Source organism: Pavona decussata, unplaced genomic scaffold (assembly GCF_977016875.1).
Source record: "Pavona decussata unplaced genomic scaffold, jaPavDecu1.1 SCAFFOLD_53, whole genome shotgun sequence".
In the NCBI taxonomy this organism is placed as follows: domain Eukaryota; kingdom Metazoa; phylum Cnidaria; class Anthozoa; order Scleractinia; family Agariciidae; genus Pavona; species Pavona decussata.
Genome location: NW_028145475.1, coordinates 4,057,817 through 4,079,328, shown reverse-complemented (window position 1 = coordinate 4,079,328; position 21,512 = coordinate 4,057,817). Strand labels below are relative to the sequence as shown.

General features: G+C 38.5%; 1 protein-coding gene across 1 annotated transcript; it reads left to right on the top strand.

Annotated features, from left to right (window-relative positions):
- The first annotated feature begins 38 nt into the window (after positions 1 to 38).
- LOC146480580 (uncharacterized) lies at positions 39 to 16,932 on the top strand. Its single transcript, XM_085109766.1, has 5 exons — positions 39 to 250; positions 3,494 to 4,452; positions 5,728 to 5,994; positions 7,666 to 8,079; positions 15,259 to 16,932. Exons 2-5 carry the CDS (start codon positions 3,528 to 3,530, stop codon positions 15,660 to 15,662), a joined length of 2,010 nt encoding a protein of 669 aa, XP_084965892.1. The 5' UTR covers positions 39 to 250; positions 3,494 to 3,527; the 3' UTR covers positions 15,663 to 16,932.
- The last annotated feature ends 4,580 nt before the right edge of the window (positions 16,933 to 21,512 follow it).

Sequence of the window (21,512 nt, the reverse complement as noted above, 5' to 3'; positions counted from 1 at the left end):
TGATTTTTTCGTTACGCATGCGCAATAGAACTCACTTTTCCGGTCGGCCATCTTGATCTCCAGGTGAAAGTCTTTGTAAGAAGCAAAACGGTGTTTTTAGCTTGCTGTCACAGCTTTTACTTAAGACTTACTTATTCTTGGACGTTCCAAAGAGTGTGCTGGATCACAGAATTCTCTGAAAAGTGTTCAAATGTGGGGGACTTTTACATACTTGAACGAAAGACAAGCTTGATTGAATTCACGTGTTCAGGTAAGCTTGCCGGTATAATACTTCGTTTAGTGTTGTGTTTTGTGTTATTATTTGGTGCTGGGCTTACCTGTTGTCAGATGTCTCTCTTCGATGGCGAGGGAAAAATATCCGCTTGGCTGGAGTGAAAACAACAGCGTCTTACTCTAAACTATGCTTTTTCTCTAGTGGCTGCTGATCATGATATTCATGCAGAAGCCCAAATAAAGGTTAAAAATTAAAAGTTAGGGCTGGTTTACACTGTCAAAGTTTGATGGTGTAAACTACATTCACTTGCTCTGGTTAACCAGGACTTTTTAGTGCCATAAATTTTTTCGTCCGTGTATGTGTTGTTGCATTGTGCTTGAAGGAGGTAACTCTTAAGCGGGTCTTGGTGGCTTGTTACATGTGTAACCTGGGCACAATGACGCAAATACATGGCATATGCACCATTAAGAGTCTTTGTAGTGTATGTGATAACGTCACAGAAAAGTCTTGGATGTCATGACATCACATATCGAAAAAAGAGGCAAAAATTGATAAATATCATACTTGTTATCAGATCGATTAGAAAAACTGGTATCAGCTCAAAGTGTCCTTGAACGGTCTCTCTAGCACTTATGTGTGCATGCAGCAGTGAATTCTGAGCATACGTCTCTAACACTGTTTGTGGTATTTTACGTGGCCACATTAGACAGAAATAAGTAATGAGCTCATACAAAGGTTTATGTGCAAATTATGTGTATACATGTATGTAAAACAAAGTAGAGATAACCTAAGTTAGTATATAAAATGATGACCTTTTTATAAGCAAAAAAAAACCAACTGATAGACAAAGAAATAAGGGTGGTAAGGGTGAACAACAACAGCAGTAATTGGGCTTCTGATATTATGCAATGTTGCGATTTTGCATAATTGACCTAAAATTGCAACAAATCACATAATTCATAAAAAATCGCAGAATTTGTACAAGATCGCACAATTTAAGAAAAAAAGAGCAAACATCTTGCTTTAATGTTAAGTTTTCCAATAATTTGAATGTTATCTCAAGGCGTTTTTTCTTTCAAAAGGCGTCAAAAATCACCTGGAAGCATTCCTTCGTTGAACAAGCGAACAAACAGGCGTTCTATGCTTCATTTTACATGTTGGGGACGTGGTGCTGGTTTTCAATATTAAGCGGGTGATCATTGGCACGGATTAAACAATCCTTTTATGTAAATACACCAATCACAATCATTGATATATTTTTAAGATGTCATTTGATCCCTTCATACTTGCGATGTAGTTATTGGCGTGAAAAGTGCTCGATAGTCGCTTCCAATATGTAGCTATTTTGTTTTAATTAAAACAGATATCCTCATTATGGATAAGTTTGTTGTTAAAACGTCGAGCGCTTCTTCGCAGGAGAAAAAAAGATCGCACCTTCCTGTAAATATTTCGGCAAAACACAGGGCAAGAAAGTACCCTGAAGGAATTTTTCATGCTGACGATGGTCTGTTGTTTTGCTCTTCGTGCAACATAGCGGTTGATCATCTTCAAAAGTTTGTGACCTCGAAGCTTAGTCACACGTACAAGCGGAACGCGGAAAAAAAAATGCGGATGGGAAGCAACAAACGCTGACTTGACCAAATTAATATATGATTTTCAGTGAGGCAACAAATGATTTATTTCAGCTGTTTCTTCATTTCTTTGTGCTCTAATTGCTTCTTGAACAGCAAAAACTGGATTATGCTCCTCTTAGACCTAATAAAACAAGGTTAAATTAGCTAAAATGAAATCGCATAATTTGCCGCATAATAGACCTTTTTTGCCACATAACGAGACTTAAAAAGTGCCGCATAATTTCCAAATTTTTTTCGCACCCTATCAGAAACCCTGTTAAATTATGTTAGCACTTAAAAGTAAACATCAGAGGTTAGCCCTGTCAAGGACATTCCCTAATACACGCAATCTACAAAATAAAGCACTGGAACTATGACAAAAATATATACAATTAAAATAATTAAAATAAGGTAAAAAAATTTTAACATATTTTCAAAAACTTTCTCAGTTTGCTTTCAAAAATGTTAAAAGAGTTTTGTTCTGCTACTTTTGCATCCGAGATTTGGAGAGATTGTTTATTATTTGGAATTTGTACATGTAGGGTACATCTCCACAATAATAATATTTGATGTCCAATGTTCAAACCTTTTTTTTTTTCATATTTACAAGAAGAAGAATATTGAGAGCACGTAACTGTTTTTTTTTTTTTTTACTTTAGGGTGAAAACCCATCAAAATGACCACTATCAGGCCTTGACATTTTAGTTAAGGGTAGTAATAAAATGATAATGAAAAATTTAATGCAAGATAATCATGCTCTTTTTGCCTTGAAATCAAAACTGCTCTAGGTAAGGTCTATTTTGGCTCAGAGACTGGTTTTCATGTAAGAAACATTAATTATGTTATGTCCAAAAGCAGAGAAACTGCACATACAGCTCTATTACAAATCCAGAAATGTGGTCGCTTTCAAAACTGTGGAGCTGATGTTTATTATGACAGGAGAATTTTGGGACTGTTTATACCCATCTAACCTGCTAAACAACAACAACACACAAACTATGTGTACTTATGTAACAATTTAAAATTGCCAAGTTTATTAATTTTTTAACAACAAATCATGGTGTGGTTCAGTGTAAAGAATAAAATTGTGGTTCTTGCACCTTGATTTTTGAAACTCTTTGACCACGATGCTCGCAAGTGTGACAAGCTCATTAAATTCTTGACTTGTTACTCGAAAGTATCGCCTTCAAAGTCTTGAAATTTGACAGGAGCCTTGATTCATGAAATGTTTGAGAATTGAGAAATCGAGTCTCAAGACTCTAGGATCAAGACATGAGGGACTGTCAACTTACATTTGTGTGGTACTGTGCTTTTGTTTAAACTGCAAACAGACTAAACCAAATAAAAACCAATGCTTGACTGATTTGTTTTGTGTATGAAACTGAACCAACTCAAGTGAAGCATTTGTGGTTTAGGGGCTGTTGTAAACAAAATAAAATGAAACCATGAGAAATCATTAAAATCATATCATGTATCTTTCCATTTATTTTTTGTCATAATTTTATAATAAGAGCGTTGCTGTTATCATGCCATTGTTGATATATTCAAGGTATTATCAAAACATTGTCATCTGGTTTTGTAGAAAATGCACAGAATTAAAATTAATGTTAATGATGGTATACATGTAGTTGCTTGTTTGACTAACGTTATTGTTAACATTTTGCAGGGCTTTATATTGCTGGCATCACCCTGGGCTTCTAATGCGAAGAAGGGGAGGACCTCCCCCAAGGGGACACTTTGACAGGCCAATCTTTGATGGTTTTGGACCACCACCTTCCATGCCATGGGAGGCTCAAGATCCTTATGGTTTACCTCCATCACCACCACCTCCTCCAGGACCACCCAGAGGCTGGTATGAAAGACCTTTATCTCCACCACCGCCTTTTGATGGACCTCCAAGACCCCCACCATGGGAATGTGATGATTACCCCCCACCTCCTCCTCCACGGTGCCCTCCACCACCTTCATTTGCGGATGATGACTTTGACCTACCTCCCCCTCCCCCTCCTTTTCCTCCTAATGGCCCACCCAGGGGCAGAGGGAGAGGTAGGGACATGCGAGGTAGCAACCGAGGTCGAGGTGGAAGGGGCGATGCTTCAGGCAGAGGAACACCATCCCCAAGAGGAGCAAAAATAAGGGGCTCTACAACCAGAGGAGCAAGTACTGGTAGGGGAACAAACCAAGCGAGGGGAACAGGTAGTCCTAGAGGAGCTTCTTATGGCACTAGAGGAGATTCCAGTACCCCGCGGGGTGCCCCTGCTAGAGGTGCAACTAGGGGTGCACCAGGTAGAGGGGCCAATGTAGGCAGAGGTACTGTGGGTGGAAGGGGAAATGGCACAAGAGGAGCAGTGAATGGAAGAGGTGGAAATACTTCTAATGGTGGTACAGCCAGTTGGCTGGCTAAGGCTAGAGGTGGAGCCACAGAAGGAAATGTTCATAATGACAGTAACCAATCAATGGCAAGTAATGAGACTGAGACTAATGATGCAGCTGCCTCAAAGCCAGCTAATCAGACAGTCGCAAATAACTCTGTTCCAAAGACTACAAACATGAATTATCAGAGTTATTCCATGTTAAATAAAGCAAAGAAGGAGCAAAAAAAGGCACAAACTACTGTGGTGAAAGGTAAGTTATCTGGATCACAAGAAGGCATGCAATCTATACACAGAATAAAATATCTTGTACCAATAGCTCACTTTGAAAACGAGTAGCAGCAACCTTTGTAAAAAGTTGTGTTACAGTCAATCATGGGATTTTTTGTGGGGAGGGGGGGGGGGAGACACCTTAGGGGTGTTCAGCATCTGCTAAGGAAAGATTTTCTTGTACGAGTACCTGAGGTCCAAAAACTATATTGTTATCCAAATATGACAAGGGAAATTTCTTGCTAGGGTTGTTACTTTAAAAAGGTGCTGATTTGTTACTGCAGGGAGAGAGACAAAATTGCAAACTGATTCAGGACATCTGCCAAACGATCCCAGAGGCTGTCACTCTTTTTCAAAGTGGGCTTCTACAGTATACCCCCTTCCCACAAATTGTGTGTATCATTTAGATACAGATTGCCAACTTTGAAAAAAAAAAAAATCAGTAAATAGTTGGTACAGGCTAAGAAAAATAGATGTACAATTGTTTGGTTTATCAGCCAAGTTGATACATGTACATGTAACTGAAGGTAAACTCGCCACCGTAAAGGGGTTCATTTACTGACATTACAAGTGTTAGTCCTTCATCATTAGTAACATTTCACTCTGACAAAGGGCTAATGCTTTTTAATGTCGGCAGTCAAATCTCTTTATGGTGGCCAGTTTACCTTTCATTAGTTATCAACTCTGTTGATAAACCATTCAGTTGTTTCTGCTCTCTACCAACAGAGCACCACTGTTTCTTTATAAACTAACCCCCTTATCCATTAGTTACATGTAGTTTAACAGGTTGAGACACTCATTTGCATAGATTTGATTGGTGGGTCTTACCTCCAGTTATTTTTTTTACTGCGTTTGATTTTAACTTTGCCTTGGTACTGAAAATGGCAGAAATCCATTAAAACATTTTTTTTTTAAATTGCATCTCTTTTTTTCCTCCAAAAGTGCTTTATTTATTTTTTTGGTTTTTTGTTTTTGTTTTTTTTCATTTTCTTTGGGGGCATTCATGCTAAATAGTGTACTGTGATGCAAATCTTGTTCTTGCGTGTCTCCTTTCTTTGTTGAGTGCAGTGCTAATGTTTTTGCTCTTTTTTATCTTTGTACACGTTTTTTTTTCCCCCATGATTGTGAGTGTATTTGCTACTGATTTTCTTTCATGTTTTTTCATATTAACCGTGAAAAGTACAGGGGTAAGTAAAGTACACATTATTAATATATGTGTTTTTCTAAATAACTCCCTGTCCCTTTTTTCTATTCTCAGCTGCTGTTCCTGGTGAACTAAACTTCATTTCATTCAAGAACAGTCTTCAGGAATGCTGTCAAAAGCAGCAGTTACCAGTTCCTGCTTACAAAACGTGGAAAAACAACTATGGCTACTCGGCTAAAGTTGAAGTGGCTGGTAACACTTTTAAAAGTACTGGAATCCAAGGGGATCCCAAGGAGGCTCAGCAAAGTGCGGCTTACAATGCCTTGTTGAGTCTTGGACTCATTGACTCATCAGTGTCATTTGACGTTAAATCTGCTTCAGGTACATGTATAGCCAAGGCAAAAATATTTTAGTGACTACATGATGCTTAAGGACGTTCACGCGAAAAAGTTCTGCCCCACAGATTTTACTATCAAAACTTAAAAAAGCTTAAAGGTGACTTCGTTTGACGAATAGACTTCATAAAGTATTGCATTTCAATTATTTTGTTTTATCAAGAATCAAGTACATATACAAATCTCTTGGCGCGAAATACCCGCAGTTATCAACGCTTTTTCTTGGACTTTTTGTTGCAACCATAACCCGTCTAATCATTTTAGGCCGAGTTTTCGTTTTCAAAACTGTGCAATGGAGATGTCATGAATTTCCCCCTTTTCCCTCTTTTTAATGCTGTCACATCGGCCGACATGTGTGTTTACCTCCGTGTTTCTCTGTGTATCGTCAATAATGAATTGCGCGTGACATTGCATGGCGTGTGCATTACTTTTGCATTAAAGATGCGCATAAACAATTAGCACGAACGTCCTTAAGTACCAGACACACAATTTGCCATAAGCATTACACTTTGAACCCCAGAGTGTTCATAAAGATATTTGCCATGATGAACTTAGCAAAAAGTTGGGTTAAGTTTAGTAGACTGAGATATGCTTCATATGTGAGGAAATATAGAAATTTGAATTGTCTTTACAAGTTTTTAAAGAAATGTATGACCAGTGGGCTGCCTCTGCCTACGTGGCATGCATTTTTTTTGTTTTACAAAATTGCAATTTTTAGATTTTAAGATATAAGATCTCTTTGAAACTTCACAAATTTTGCTCAATTCAGTATGGCAAATTCATTTCTGTTCAACCTTGTGTCGAAATTGGCAAGGGGAAGGCCATACGATCTTGGGATGGGGAGATGTTAGAGTGGGGGCGACATGATAGAACCCGCTAAACCCAAAATTTAAACATGGTAACAAGGGTCTTACTTTACAAACTTTTTCATACTTTCATTTATTGTTGGATATTGTCTTTCTTCCAACAGTAGCAAATTTGATCTTTTCTTTGTGGACTAAGAATGTAAGGTCCTGGAATTTTGTTGTAGCCTTGTCCACAACTGGAAAGTGCAATGCTCAATTTCGTCTCAGTTTTACTTGCCATCAACCATTAAAATATACAAGCATACATACATGTATAATGTAATACATACATGTACAATTAGTGTAATTATAGATACATTTACAGTAAATAAATAAAAATTGAAATTATGCATAATTTATGTCAGACAATTAGTGCTCCAAGTTTAAATTTTTTCTAAGTCGCTTTTTGGGGATATTGTTTTATCATTTTTATGGTGGCACATTATTCAATATCATGTACATCCAAAGTCCCAATTCTCCCTCTCCTTTGATAATCAAAATGGCTACTCTATGATTGTAGCCAAATGCATTCTTTGTTTTTCAAGTTTTGAAGCAAGTGAGTGCTAGGACTTTGCATGAAATAATTTATTATTACTTAATTATTTTTGTGTTTAGTTGTATAACCGTTTTGGCAAATTTGGAGCTAAGACAAACATGCACGAGTCCTTGAAAAGTTGTAGCAAAATCCAGATCATAATTTCTGGCAAAGGGTACGAGTTTGACCACTACAGGGCCTTTTAAGATTTTCTTGTGTGCCCTAAAGGGCTTAATGAGTTCTAATTTCTAACAAAACTTGCATATTTTTCTTGTAGTGATAAAAAGACCAGCTATTGACAACAGTGTAATACATGATCCTTATGGGAAACGGATAAAGCTGGAGACAGTTCCCACTTTGACAACCTCATACAAGAGCAGGCTAAATGAATTCTGTCAGAAGTTTCGCCTCTCCATCCCATCTTATGACACTGTGAGAACAGACACAGGGAAAGGTTTCATCACCACTATTGTGTTCAACAAGAAAGTTTATCAAAGCAATGGTCCACAGCCCACTAAAAAGCAATCTGAACAGAATGCAGCTCAAGTTGTTCTTCACATGCTGAATCAATGCCCTGCGCCACCTCCTAGTTATCAAGATTTTGTTGAACAGTGCAAGCAGCTGACCTCTCAAAATGCATCCACAGCATTAAGTTCCACTGAGACCTCTACAGCATCAACCTCATTAACAAGTAAGGTTTCTGTTATTTTACCTTCTAGGGTTAGCTTAATCCTGGTTTCCACAGTCTTGTGCGATAAGCATTTAAGCCTTAATATAAGCATAAGAAAAATTGAGTGTGAATCTGTGTGACATAAGCTTAAGCATAAGAAAATCAAAAGCACTGCTCATCTCATGCTATAGTTCACACACTTTTTCTTATAAATGCTAGTGCTTGTTTCACAAGTGTGTAGCAGGCTTAATTTAGAGTGAATTTGTTTTATAAAATCTACCTTGTCAACAAGTAAGGTTTCTTTTGTTTACCTTTAGGGTAATTTTAATTTAATTTACAGTTCTTCGATGCACATTTTGCCGAGCCTCAATAAGCTTACAATAGTCTGAGTTCTGCTATTTTTTAGGGTACAGTTGTTTTTTCCTGGGGTTTGGCTGTGGCTTCTTTTCCCCCTTATGGTTGGAAATCAAGTCTAACCTCAGGCCTCTTATTTGAGCTCTTCTTTGACTCACATCCATTGTTGTGTTTTGACCACTACTCAGGGTAGAGTAGTCGAGATCACTTGTAACACCAAGTGATAGTTGGGGAAAGACTAAACCTTCCTGATACAGTGAACTTCTAATGAAAATTAACATGTTAGGCCAATGCTAATTTGTTAACTCATTGTTAGTGTTTATTAGCTCTTTCCTTCCTGTAATTTCCCTCTCACAGCTAAGCAATTCTCTTCCCCAATTAGCTCATTTCCACATAGAGAATAAAACTTGCCATGCTACCATGTCACCTTGAGTTTCCACCATTCAATTTTTGATTGAAACTCAAGTTTCCAGGTTTCCAGCTGAAACTCCTGTAAGCTTATGGAAGAATGAAAAAAATGAATTCTTTAAAGGTAAACAAACGTTCTAATGTGATAACAACTCTCTTAGCCAAAGTAGAGTTTACAGACTTGTTATCACATTATAACTTTTGTTGTGCTTTAAACAAAGAGAAAAGGAAATCATTTTAATTTCCTACACCCCAGAGGAGTGTACCTCTTTCATATAGACCCTAAGGTGTCTCAAATAAATTATTAGGAAACCTGGCACATGCTCTGTGGCCCAGGTTTTAAAGACCTGCAAGTCACAGAAATCATAAGTGTAATGGGCAACAAAACAATGTACTATGAGAAGCAGGCAGACAAAGATAGCTTAATCCCCTGGGGTTTTTTTTTGGGGGGGGGAGGGGGAGGGGAAGGTGGGATCCCCCTGATGGGGTGGGTTACTTGGCTTAGCTTGTGCTGGGTCTTAACCCATGACTTCTTAGATCCCCTATCCCATGATAGTTGTATTCATGGTTAGTTGTTGAACCCATCTTAGTCAATTTGTAATGTAAATTATTCTATTCCAACTTATTCACTTTGCAAAGGTCTTCCTAACATGAGTTAACAATTAATTTCAATGCGTAAGACTTAGCTGTTCATCTTAGTATAAACACTGCAATATATTTGCTTTCCAAACAATGCTCACAAGCATGCTGTTATATTGAAAATGTGACCCCATTTTAGTCGCTTTATTTTTCTCAATATAGTCGCAAAAAAAAGCAGCACATCCCCATTAGTCTCTTACTACAAGGAAGTACTCCCTGCTCCCTGGGTGCAAGCACAAGACTTTCACTCTTAGAGGCAAAATAATTCCAAACATAATTTCCAGTGTCTACAACTTTGATTGTGACCAGTTAAATGAAGCCATTGAAAACATTCTTCTAGTGGTACCGTACAAGATGATTGCAAGGTTTTAGAGTCTAGTGTGATTATTGAAACCAAAGCCGTTTAGCAAGCCTCTTCCGTGGTGCTCTTCGTAGGCTCAGGAAGTGAATCTTGTGAATCTGTTCATGAAATTTCATTCAGATAACAGCTACACGTGCTGAATGTTACTTTTCTGTGGTGCTGTTTGTTATGCTCTACAGGGTGGTTTTAATTTTTGAGTCTGTAGTTGACATCCTAATGTGTCGCCATTAAATTGAAAGCTAGAAGCAGGACTTTTTGGAGTTTTGTGGTCCTGTTTATTGTATTGTACAAGGTGGTTTTGACTTGTGAGTGTGTGGATGAGACTGTAGCTTGTAGCCATTCCAGTGAACGCTACTGAGCATTATTTTTCCACTTTATTGCCCAATATTTTGCGTTTCTTGTGCGGTGCGCAGTGGGAGTAAAAGTGTTAATCGAGTTGGCACGTTTGTCCATTGTCTGAAAACGTGTCTGTAGCTGTGTCTGTCTCAAACAGTGTCTGGAGCTTGTTGTTTACGCAATGTTTTGGACTGGAGGCGTAAGCGATTGCATAACTTATGGTCGATTCCACTTTAAAATAGGTATCATTAAAATTGCTTGTCGGCAACTTGGATGTCGCAAATGTTCAAGTCTGTTTTCTGTTCTGTACAAGCCTTGACACTTGCCCTGTTGGGTTAAGCGTGAAGAACAAAGACGTTTTTATCTAATATGCTAATCTTCACAGAGGCCCAGCTGGAAAGCGTCTAGTTACGTAAGGCTTGGAAAATCCACAGGAAAAGTCTTAGCTGTATTGCAAAATTTTGAAAGCTTTTCCACGGGAAACTACTGTTTAGCTTTCTCGTAAATGATCACACTCTAGGATTTGTATACCGAACAATAAACAGAACCACGAGAAAGTTCTGCTGAATAGCTTTGAACACTTAAGGATTTTTCCACAGACTATTAACAAAGTTAGAAAGTTCCTTGTTTAGCACAATGAACATCAAAGGAAGGTACTGCTCAGTAGCGTTCGTTTGAATGGCCATACTTTATAAGATTTCATTTACAGACTCAAAGTTCGAACCACCTTATACAGCTTAATGAACGGGCTCTGGCTGGAATTGGATAAAGCAACTTAAGATAAAGGGGTCGTGGGGTGCGTTAGCAACCTTCTCAGAGTTCTGGAGGATTTTCTTAGTCTCTCTTTTGTTTCCTTTACTCTTCGTTGGGTCTTTAGCCGAGTAATCCATGTTGGCGCCCGAGGATATGGTCCTTAACTCATTGAAAAACTCCCACTTGTCTTAAGTTTCTTTTTGAAACCAGGCCAAGTACCACACAGGAAAGTACAGCTCACATCTGTCACATTATTGCCATAAACCGAAAAATATACAAGCATACATAAGTGTATAATACATACAATTAGTGTAACCACGTTTCATTCAAAGATTTATAAGTAAACAGTCTAAACATACTGCGTGTCTTGAGGCTTCAAGCGTATTGAGGTAATGCCTTCCCGCCAACATCTGTTTGATAAAGTGTTAGGTTCCACAATGTATTAACCAAGAAGAAGAAAAAAATCCGCAAAAACACGCCTCTTTCTTAAGACATTTCCACCCCAGTGTTTATGGGACAATCAATTAGGTATAAATACGATTTGTAATTTAATTTAAAGAAAAGCAGCGCTGGGTGTTGAAACAACAGCTTTTTCAATTACCCTGGGTCAGGCATCAAAATTAATGAATCGCGTTTATTTCATTTCACCGACAGGTTTTAAATGCTTTGATCCCCGAGTTCCTCTTTCGAGTGTATCGTTTTTCTTCTGATCCTTTGCACTTCAATCAGCATTCTTTTATCAACAACAAAACTGCAATGCGTTTGCCAACAATTCGTCATCCCTATTACTGTTCAGGTTTTAGTGTAAGCTTTCGTTTGATTGTCCAACCGAGCGCTTAGATGGGGGCCAGGGTACTTCCTCTTGGGGCATTTTATTATTTTATTATTATTATTATTATTATTATTATTATTATTGTTATTATTATTATTATTATTATTATTATTATTATTATTATTATTATTATTATTTATTTATTTATTTTTTTTTATTTATTTAATTTTTTTTTTTTGGTGTTGCGATTACCAAGTGACGCCGGTGAGGGACTGATCATTTCATTGTTGAGCTGTTGAGCAATTCTTGCAAAGACTTTTCAGAGGAAAGATTGTGCATTGCGAAACGAAAACAATATCTTGCAAATCAGTGAGAGAAAATTCAGTTGTACAATTCATACAGAGCTTTTAGACACGTAAAAAAATCTCGGCAGAAAAAGAAAATAGCTCAACCGTCTCACCCAATCCCCCACCCCAAGCCAAGCCAAGCCAAGCCAAGGATTCAAAAAAAAAAAAACTGCACCCAAACAGAACAGGTAACAAACAACCGTTTCCGCATCACCCCAGGCACATCTTCCGTTTGTCAGCTGAATAGGTATTGCATCCCCAAATGCTCTGTTGTTGTTGTTTTTTGTTTATCTTCCGAAGTAGAGTATGTTGCGCCTAGTGGTGGGATATAGGGCATCCATTGTGCCATTTTTGCTTTAAAGGGGAACGATTTTAGACGACAGGGTCCCTTGCTTCAAACTGCCGGAGAGGTTTTGGATGGCCGATAATTCTTTTTCAACTCCGTTTTCATTTTATCTATTGCTAGTACTGTTCCATGCAAAGTAATACTCTGTGTTTCTTGGTCTTGAAAATTTCAACGCGTACGAGCTTTCAAAATTATTAGTAACCGATCTTTTGGTAATAAACATTTTGCATGTGAAATTGCTTTTGGGCCCAAAAATTTTGTTGGGAATTTTGAGGTACACACGGTCGATGGGACTAAAATATAGAAGGGTTATGTTTTGGGGCTACAATGTGTACCCCCCCTCCCCCTCCACCTTGATCCCCCATCCCCAATTCCAAGGAATACCTTCGCCCTGGAATTATAGGTAATTATGGGTACTTGCAAGGCATTCTCCTTACGGCATCCTCCAGGGCTTTTATAAGGGCGGTGCCTACGTTTGTTACTGCGCATGTGTTCTGCGCATCTCGAGATACTCGGGTTTCCTATGGGTGGTGCCTACTAATATAGGGATACCTTTGCGCGATTTAGAACTATGCGGAGAAAATAGAAGTTAGCAAGTGCTCTTGGTATTTAAAAGAAAATTGGGGGTATTGAACCATGCATTTTTCAGAGATACATGTAAGAAAGCTTCAATTCAGATAAAAACGCCGTACATTGCTTTGCATTTTACAGCTTTTTAGAGTAACTGTTGCTTAATTATCTCAAAAAAATGCCCCGCTACCCCCTGTTTTCTTTCTGGATTCCAGTAGCCCATCTGCTTTCCCCGCATAGTCATAAACTGTGCAAAAATACTTCCGTATTAGGAGGCACATTCCTTAAATTAATTTGTTTGTGTGCTGTCGAGTTTAATTTTGAATTCCAGCGATCTCCTTAGGTCACATACTACAAATATCGACTTGAGGAGACGTCTGATTGTAGGCTCTCATTTGGAGTTTAAAGTTAGGCTAAAACATGTTTTAATGACCTGTAAAACAGACTTTACTATTGAAACTAAGCTTGTTCCGACTTTAAAACACCTGACCTCTGTCCTGTCTGAAAACGGATAATCCTGTTGGAACCTCTCAGACCACGAAATATTTGCAAGTTTGGCGATGTATTTGCAGTTGTGTTTACGCGTTTTTCCAGACAACGCGTTATTTGTTATATTTTTGTAGCCACTGGGAAATTTTTTGCGGTTTGCAATTTATCAGTAAAATCTGCCTTTTCTATGTAAAAAAAAATACGATAGAATTTATTGTTGATACTAATCCTATATTAGCTTGATCCTTCCGGTCCGATAACGAATATTTATGTTTGAAAATCCCAGACTTCGAGAACCACAGTATAGCCACAGCTTAAAAATAACCTTGTGACGTGCATTGTATGGCAGATTTGGTTTTACGATGAGCACGAAAATGATTCCATGAGAATGCTTTCATGGAAAATATTTTCAGGAAACATTTACACCACTTTAAAACTTTCCAAATCAGTATCACTTATTGATCAGAACCTCCAGCAATTCTAGAAAAAAAAACGAAGGGTGAATACTGTTGTTTTCATTTGTTTTCCGCCCTTCAGTGTACTTTGTGATATTGAATAACGTGTTTATTCTTGTTTGGTAAGTTATATACCTAAGAGTCTTTGGAATCCCAAAAATGTAATTCCTTAAAAAACAACAAGCATTAGCTATCGTTGCTTATATCGCCCATCCCAAGAAAAAAGCCGTCTCAAGAATGGTATACGCCCCCGGAGTTCTGGAAAAATAAATTCTTAGAAATTAATTCTTCCTTCTTTAAGCTCACGGATACCAAAAGAAAGCAACCATGGGCTTGATCATATGCTTAGAGAAACCAAAAACGCCTACTCCTTTTTTATATCAGACAATGGCAATAACAAGCACGAAAACCTGAATTCGTTCTGACGAAGGGCTAACGCTCGAAGCGTCAGCACTCGAATCTCTCTACGTTGGCCAATTTACCTTTATTTATTAACTCTGTTGATCAACCAAACATCGTTTCTACTCCCACCGACGCAGCCCTGCAGTTTTATTTGGAAACTGCCCCCCTTATCCGTAAAATCTTTACCAAGTCGGCAATCGGCGTGGGCAAATAGCTTAACAAACCAATCACAACTTATAGCAAAAGTATGAACCGGTAATGTTGGCTTTAAATGGCGTATTGTGTTAAGCATTGGTTTTGCATGAGTTATAAGGTGCTTAGTAAACGCAGTTCCAAGGCGCGCAACTGAGGGGAATTTTAGAAACTCTCAGCAACCGAGAGAAAATATTTAGTTTGCATTTGCAGGATTGTGTGCTTCAAGTGGCCGTATAGCCCCGTTAAAATTGTTCATAAAACTGAGGTCGTTTTTAAATTGATTTATGCAATATGAGTTAGTGCTTGTCTTGGTTTTCACTTGTTTAGATAGGTCCCTTATTTCAATAGGGTAACTCTCAGTCAGCAATGAGATTGTAAAAACTCCTATCAATAGAGACCCAATTGACCTAAATATAATAAAAGATACCAGCAAAGTACAACTACCAATGTACTTAACTAATAGACAAATTTGGTGGGTTTTTTTTTTGTTGTTGTTGTCGTTTTTGTTTGTTTGTTTTTTCAACTATTTAAGTTCAAATCAAACTAATCGTGTCTTGGGTTGAACACGGTGCGCATGGAGTAGTGGGACGGTACAGAGCAAAAAGGGGACATTTTCTGCCGTCGCTTAGCACCGGATGATGCATTTGATTCGACTGCTGATTGGTTTACCGTGCTACTTACATGTACATTTGCTGTCATTGGTCAGATGTTGTTATGGTTCAGTGACAATCGTTTCAAAACCACCCTAATCATTTTTTTTTATTCATTTGCAGCAAGTGAAGCAGTCCAGCAAATTCCAGTACCTACAGGTCCATCCACTGTCCAGTCGGCTTCCACTCCTACAGTCCAAACCACCTCTACTACTGCTGCTACTACAGTCCAGCATTTTTCTACGCCAATAGTCGAGAAGATCACCACTGCTGTGACACAACCTTCGTTGCCAGCGACTAAAACAAAACCTCAGACCACTTTCACCTCGCACAAAAATTCTCTTCAAGAGTACTGCCAGAAAAACAAGCTCTCCATGCCTGTGTACTCCAGTCATCGACAAAATGGTGTATTCACGTGTACTGTGCATGTGTCAGGAGCATCCTACACCAGCAATGGCTGTAATACCAAAAAGGGGTCGGAACAGACTGCTGCGAACGTAGCGCTCAAAGCATTGGGTCTGCTTTGACTTAACTGCAGGTTGTATGCGGTGTTTGTGCGTTTGACTCGAGCTTGCACGCGTCCCTACAGCGAGGAATAAGGTATGAAGAGTAATAAACATTGTTTGTACTGTAGTGGACTTTCGTGCGTTCGAGTGTGAGGTTTGCACGCCTCGATGCAGCAAGACAAACAGTAAGCTATGAAGAGTAATATTGACATTGTTCCAGACTTGAGTTGGTTCTTTGATTTGGCCGTTTTGACGCATGGAATTTAAGAGATGCAATCATTATATAACGTTTTGACTTGAAAATACTGTACCTGCTGGACTCCATATTGGATCATAACGTACTTTCTATCGGCCCGTTTGCCGTCAGAACCCATTTTTAAATTTTTTTATGAACCCCTCCCCCGTTTATATTAAGCCCCCCTTCCCTCCCCTCCCTGTCCATGTTAGAAAACACAAAAGAATTACCTCCGAACAATCAAAACATCAGTGAGTTGGTGTATAGGAGCGCATAGTCTTTTTGTTTGGAAGAGTATTGTTGTGCTTAAGGAAGAATGACATTGTGATACGCGACCCAAAGCTAATTCAACTTTTCTTGAAAACTCATGATTTGAATTATCCCCCAATCCCCCAAACCCTTCTCTATTATGTCCCCAGTGACCCCCTCGAGACCTAAACATAAATATACACCCCAGGGGCTTAATAGAGGTTTTACAGTACACGCTGCAGTGCTCTTAGCACGGTCGGTTTCGCTTCTGAAAACAGAGCTTTCGGTGAGGTATCTCGGTCCATAATGGGATAGGAATTGTGTTTGTTCGGCTCCTACAGAGCTTCAGTAACCGTCAAATGAACGAACAGTTTTTGGTTCCGTTTGAAGCGAACATCATCTCGGAAATTTTAGTTTTACGTCTTCTTGTTAAATTGAGCAATTCTTTTAGAAGTACTTTTTACAAAAACTTCAAAAATGGCATTTGTTTCGCTTGCATCAAAAGGTCTAAGCAGCGTAGAACTGACCTCTAGTCCCTGTTCCTTAATGTGCACTAGACTTGTGACATTTTAACGTTATTTTATTGTGAACATGTAGTATTAAGATTATCAGAAACCCGAGATGTTTTTTTAGACTACCAATCTGGGATTTACGCACAGTTTTTTTTTCTTGAAGCGGTTGTTCAGTGATGTATAGTATATCTGTTATTTCTGGTTAGTCAGTTTTTCGTCGCTTTTCTTGAATGCATGTCAGGGGAATTTCATTTTATTGTGCAGCTCAGCGTTTCATTTATGAGCTCGTATTCTTTGAATGGGTATTTCCTTGAATAAACAGAAGAGCGTTTGAACTGATAAAAGTTGGTCAAGTTTCCGTAACAGATCCGCTTCGGATGTCGGATTATTTGAAAACCGCATCTTCTTGCAGTTTGTGTTGTCAAGTGGCACCATACGTAATCAAAAGTGTTCGTTTTATGAAAACGTTGCGTATCGTTTACATCAAAATTTACAAGGTTTTCCTCTACAGAGGCTCAGAGGGTAGTTGGAGGAGTTGGAAATCCGCTGACACAACTGAGAAGTAAGTGTAGGTTTTATTCCTTGTGCCTCCACTCACTTGTGTCAGTGGACTCGCCTTTATCCTCCACAAAGGGTTAGGGGTTTAGCAAGTTACATGTTACACTCTTTTTCACTTTGAGCCAAAGTTCAACTCGTCAACAATAGTTTACGTTCTGTGCAAAGTTGTAACTTGTGAGTGAACTTCTTGTTTCAAATAAACTCTTTTGGACTAAAATCAGCGTGTTTCGCTCTCGCTCGCTCCTTAATTTCCTGTTTTTGTTTGCTTGTTGTTTTATTTTTAATTGCTTTGTTGATTTTGTCCGTGAAGTTTCTCGGTGTCTTTCTGATATGCCAACGGCGTAGTCGCTAAACTTCAAAATCCAGCAGTAACTTTGAAGTGTTCGCCCAATACTGTTTTATTTTTGTTTCACGAAAGAATCGAGTGTTGTTGACCTAGAGGTTGACGTCTTGTAGAAATCGTTCTTTTTATGTGACATGTGTCGTTTGATTTGACCAGTTTGAACCCGTGGGAGTATAAAACTTGAGTCATACAAATATGGTCACGGTAGCTTTTGATTTTCAAGTGTAGTTTTTGTTTAAGAATCTGCTTTTGTCTGAATGGTTACTGATTCGTTTATTGATAGGAATAAATTCCAATTCAGGTAATGAAGTAACGTCATTGCTACAGGTTGAGTTATTTCTCGTTCCTCAGTCATCGCGGAAACCGACTGACGTTGAAGGAAGCTGTAAAGGCGGCGTAGGTTTTGTATAAAGAACATCCACGAGACATTCTCTAGTAACGGCCAAGCTTTTATGGTCTTTTTGAGGTCATTTGAAAATGATTTCCTCCAAACTCTATCAACGACAAACACACCAGTGTTGTTGCCTACGCATTGTGTGTATATTCTCAAGCTTATCGTGGGTTTCAAAAGCTGTGAATTGCGTGTTTCTCTTTCTGAAATGTTCTCATCGTCCCACGCTGGCTTTTGTTGTGGGCAGAACATTGTTTAATGTTGAGTAGTCTTTATTCCTGTTTTTAAATCCAATTTCCAAAATTGCTTTAAATGATTATACAGCCATTTCAATCCCCTTCCATTGTTCGGCGTGTGTAGGTCATCTTGACGTCAGAATTCGATAACGCGCCATTGATTCGTTGAAGTTTGTCGTAAAGTTTATGTTTTGTTTTGTAGTGCTGTGATATTTTTCTTTCAGACAGATTAAGCATCATGATAATCGGTTGATGTGCGTGCGACAGTGGAAATTTAGATTCTTTAACGTAATTTGTGTTTTTTCATAGCTTCAAGTATTTTTGAACAACCTGAAATTAGCCTACGACTAGAACCTTTCAAAACATTCAACCAACCAGGTTGTCATGAAGACAATTCCACTTATAAGTGGTTGAATTTTTAAAGGATTTCATGACGGTTGAGTAGATAGCACTCCAAATTCTAGAAGAAATACAGAACACCTTGAATTCAGTGATAGAAAAGAAAGCCTTAAATCCGTTTTGGTGTCGAAAGATGGTATCTCGAAATCTTTTATCAACTGCAAGGCAATTTAAAATACATCTATGCTGAAAAAAAAGGCCTCAAATTATAGTTTCAAATGCCATGGCAATTGTGGTAAATCAATGAAACTTTAATCATAATAACAGACAAGAAATTCTAAATTGAACTCTTACTGGTGCACCTTTATTATAATTAAATGCATTCACTCGATATATTTTCCTATCCAAATAAACTATTTGCTGTGAGCAAAATTTATGTTCTTGAACAAACATGGCGATGTTGTTGCTTATTAGCTAAAGCGGGCAATTTTTTTCCGTGTTTTATAACTACCCCAGTTTCGTTAACTTAACTGTTTGTTTTGGTTCTTGAGGCTTTAGAAGTGAATGTAAAACTACTTCCAGTTTCTGACTAGAGGGCATTAGGCCAAAAACTGTCAAAATTTGCAATGTATACCGTTGTGAAGAATCGTTTCCTTGTGTGGGGTCGGAATTGTCAAAAAAGTACAAAGCATTGAACTTGGGCAATAAGAAGAGCTATACTTCAAACTGCTAATAATAATATCCTCTATCGCAGTTTTCAGTTTTGAGGTGTTAAATTTGTCCACACATTGGAGCAATTCATCCGATATTAAAGATCAGTACTTGTGTTGTCTTTGTTGTGAATCTCACTTAAACAAGAACAGTTAATTAAAAAATACTGCTTTTGAATTTCTTGTTGCCAGTAGAAGTTATGGATATCGGAAACAAACTTTTTCCAAACTCATGTTGAAACAAGTGAAGTTTTCGAGACAACAGTGTTTTATCGTTTAGCCAGGCCTTTATGATGGCTAAAACAGGAACAGAAAGCCACGAGCACTCCCGAAGTGTTTACGGCAGCTATTCGTCTTTCAAATTGGCCTTGTTACGTAGCAACATCCACACCGAAAACGCGTGTTTACCGATCATGATCGTTGGCGGGGCTCTGATCGGAGCGAAAAGGTAAAATTTATTCACATAACTTGATATACAGAGATGTGTGGGAGTATCGCACTTCTCAAAGCACTTCGCTTTTCCGACGTGACTCAGTGTTTTGAAGTTCAGTCAAAACTTCCACTCCAACGTTTCGTCGCGTCGGAACGGAGAAAAATGATTTCACCTCAAGTTTCCCCGCGGATCCCAGACCGTAAAACCATTGAGAGCAGTTTAAAGTACTACTCAGTTAAGCTTACTGTAGCTTTTTAGTTTGAATGGATTACATCCGCTGCGTAACTTGATCTTGACAAAGTCCGTGTTTTTTGATTTGGCAGGCGGAGTCCATTCACATTTTTCGCGAGGTCATCGCTCGGGTTCTTTCGATGAAAGTCGAAGTCTTTTCTTGGCACGCCTATGCGTGGCCAATTGTGTGAGTCAGTTTGAAAAACCGGAAGTTTTATCTTAGAAGTGAAGTGTCGACAGCCCCTCGTGACTTACCAAAGTTAATCCCTCTTGGAATCAAAGCACGAGTTTTGTATTGTGGTTAACTTTAGTCTGCCGAGGAAATGCTAACGTGTGGTCATTAAAATGAAAGGTATTGAGCAGCGCTCTCCTGTGGTACTTGTTATCAGGTTTTATACAAGGTAGTGGTTCTAGGTTGTCAGTCCGTGGATAAAATTTTGAAGTGTAAACACTGGGGTTGAAGATACTGAGCAATACTTTTCTGTGGTACTAGTTTTCATGCTATACAAGGTGATTTTAAATTTTTGAATCGCGCTGCGAACGATATCCTGAAGTGTGGCCATTCATGAAAGCTACTGAGCGCTACTTGCTATAACTGATATTGTGCTTTACAAGGTGTTCTAACGTTCGAGTCTGCGGATAAAATCCTAAAGTATGACCATTGAAACGAAAGTTGTGTTGCTTTTCATCTCACAATGATACTGACATTCCTTTTTGGTCAGATCTTTACTTATCTCTTGGAAAGGAAAAGGTCGAGATTATCGGATTTCTAGTGCAGTAATATAGCGGATGAAATAATTAGCCTGGATTTATACTTTCCGTTTTATTGAAAAGTTGCGACAGTTGGAGATTCTGGTACCTTCACTACCGACAAGGTTACGAATATTTAGTTAAAAGAAGTCAGTTTGCCTCGCACAAATAGTCTTCGCTAATCACGATCTATGGTTTGAAAGCCTGTCACCTTGGAGTACTTTTTTTGTGTCTTAATGTCCTCTGTTTCTTTTGTAAAGCAAACGAGTTTTTTCTAGTAAGTAAATTATCCTAACCTTCCATCAATAAATCGTATTCAGGCTGACTTGTTTCGCCTCCTTAGCGACGCATTCTAGCGAGAAAAAATCTAGGTTATTGGTTTCGCTCAAACCTCATCAAAAGATTTTAGCCGTGAGCGGCTTGGATGTGAACACAGTCAGCGCGAGTTGTTAATTTTACGAGTAGCCATACAGTACAATTGTTCATGTATTCTCACTGTGAGTGCTCAATCAGGAAGAACTGAAATCATTTCCGAAACTTTTGAAGTGATCTGTTTACGTGGAAACTGATTGAGCCTCCCCCGGTCAAATATTCATCAAGAAACGATAAGCTCTCAGTTGATTTCTCTTGGCCGTGGCTTGAAATAGCGTCTCTCAATGGCAGTAAAAAGGTTATTATAATAATAAATCTTGGTTGATGTGTTTGAGTAGTGTTCAATTAGTATTCTATTTTTGAGGCGGTATCGATGGTCGGCTCAGATGTGCGCTCTCATCGCGACAGGAAATCGTTTCTCTTTATTTCTCGTTCGTAGATTATTTTACGTTGTCACATGTGCTTTTCTCGAGCGTTATCTAGGTAAGGTCTTTCTGCCCGGTCGTGTCGGA

What these genes read in the sequence shown, in the direction of transcription:
- LOC146480580 (XM_085109766.1), top strand. Translation starts at nt 3,528, where the DNA reads ATGCGAAGAAGGGGAGGACCTCCCCCAAGGGGACACTTTGACAGGCCA. An exon ending in ACAAACTACTGTGGTGAAAG is followed by an intron (nt 4,453 to 5,727) that starts GTAAGTTATCTG and finishes TTCTATTCTCAG; the next exon opens with CTGCTGTTCCTGGTGAACTA. An exon ending in TGACGTTAAATCTGCTTCAG is followed by an intron (nt 5,995 to 7,665) that starts GTACATGTATAG and finishes TTTTTCTTGTAG; the next exon opens with TGATAAAAAGACCAGCTATT.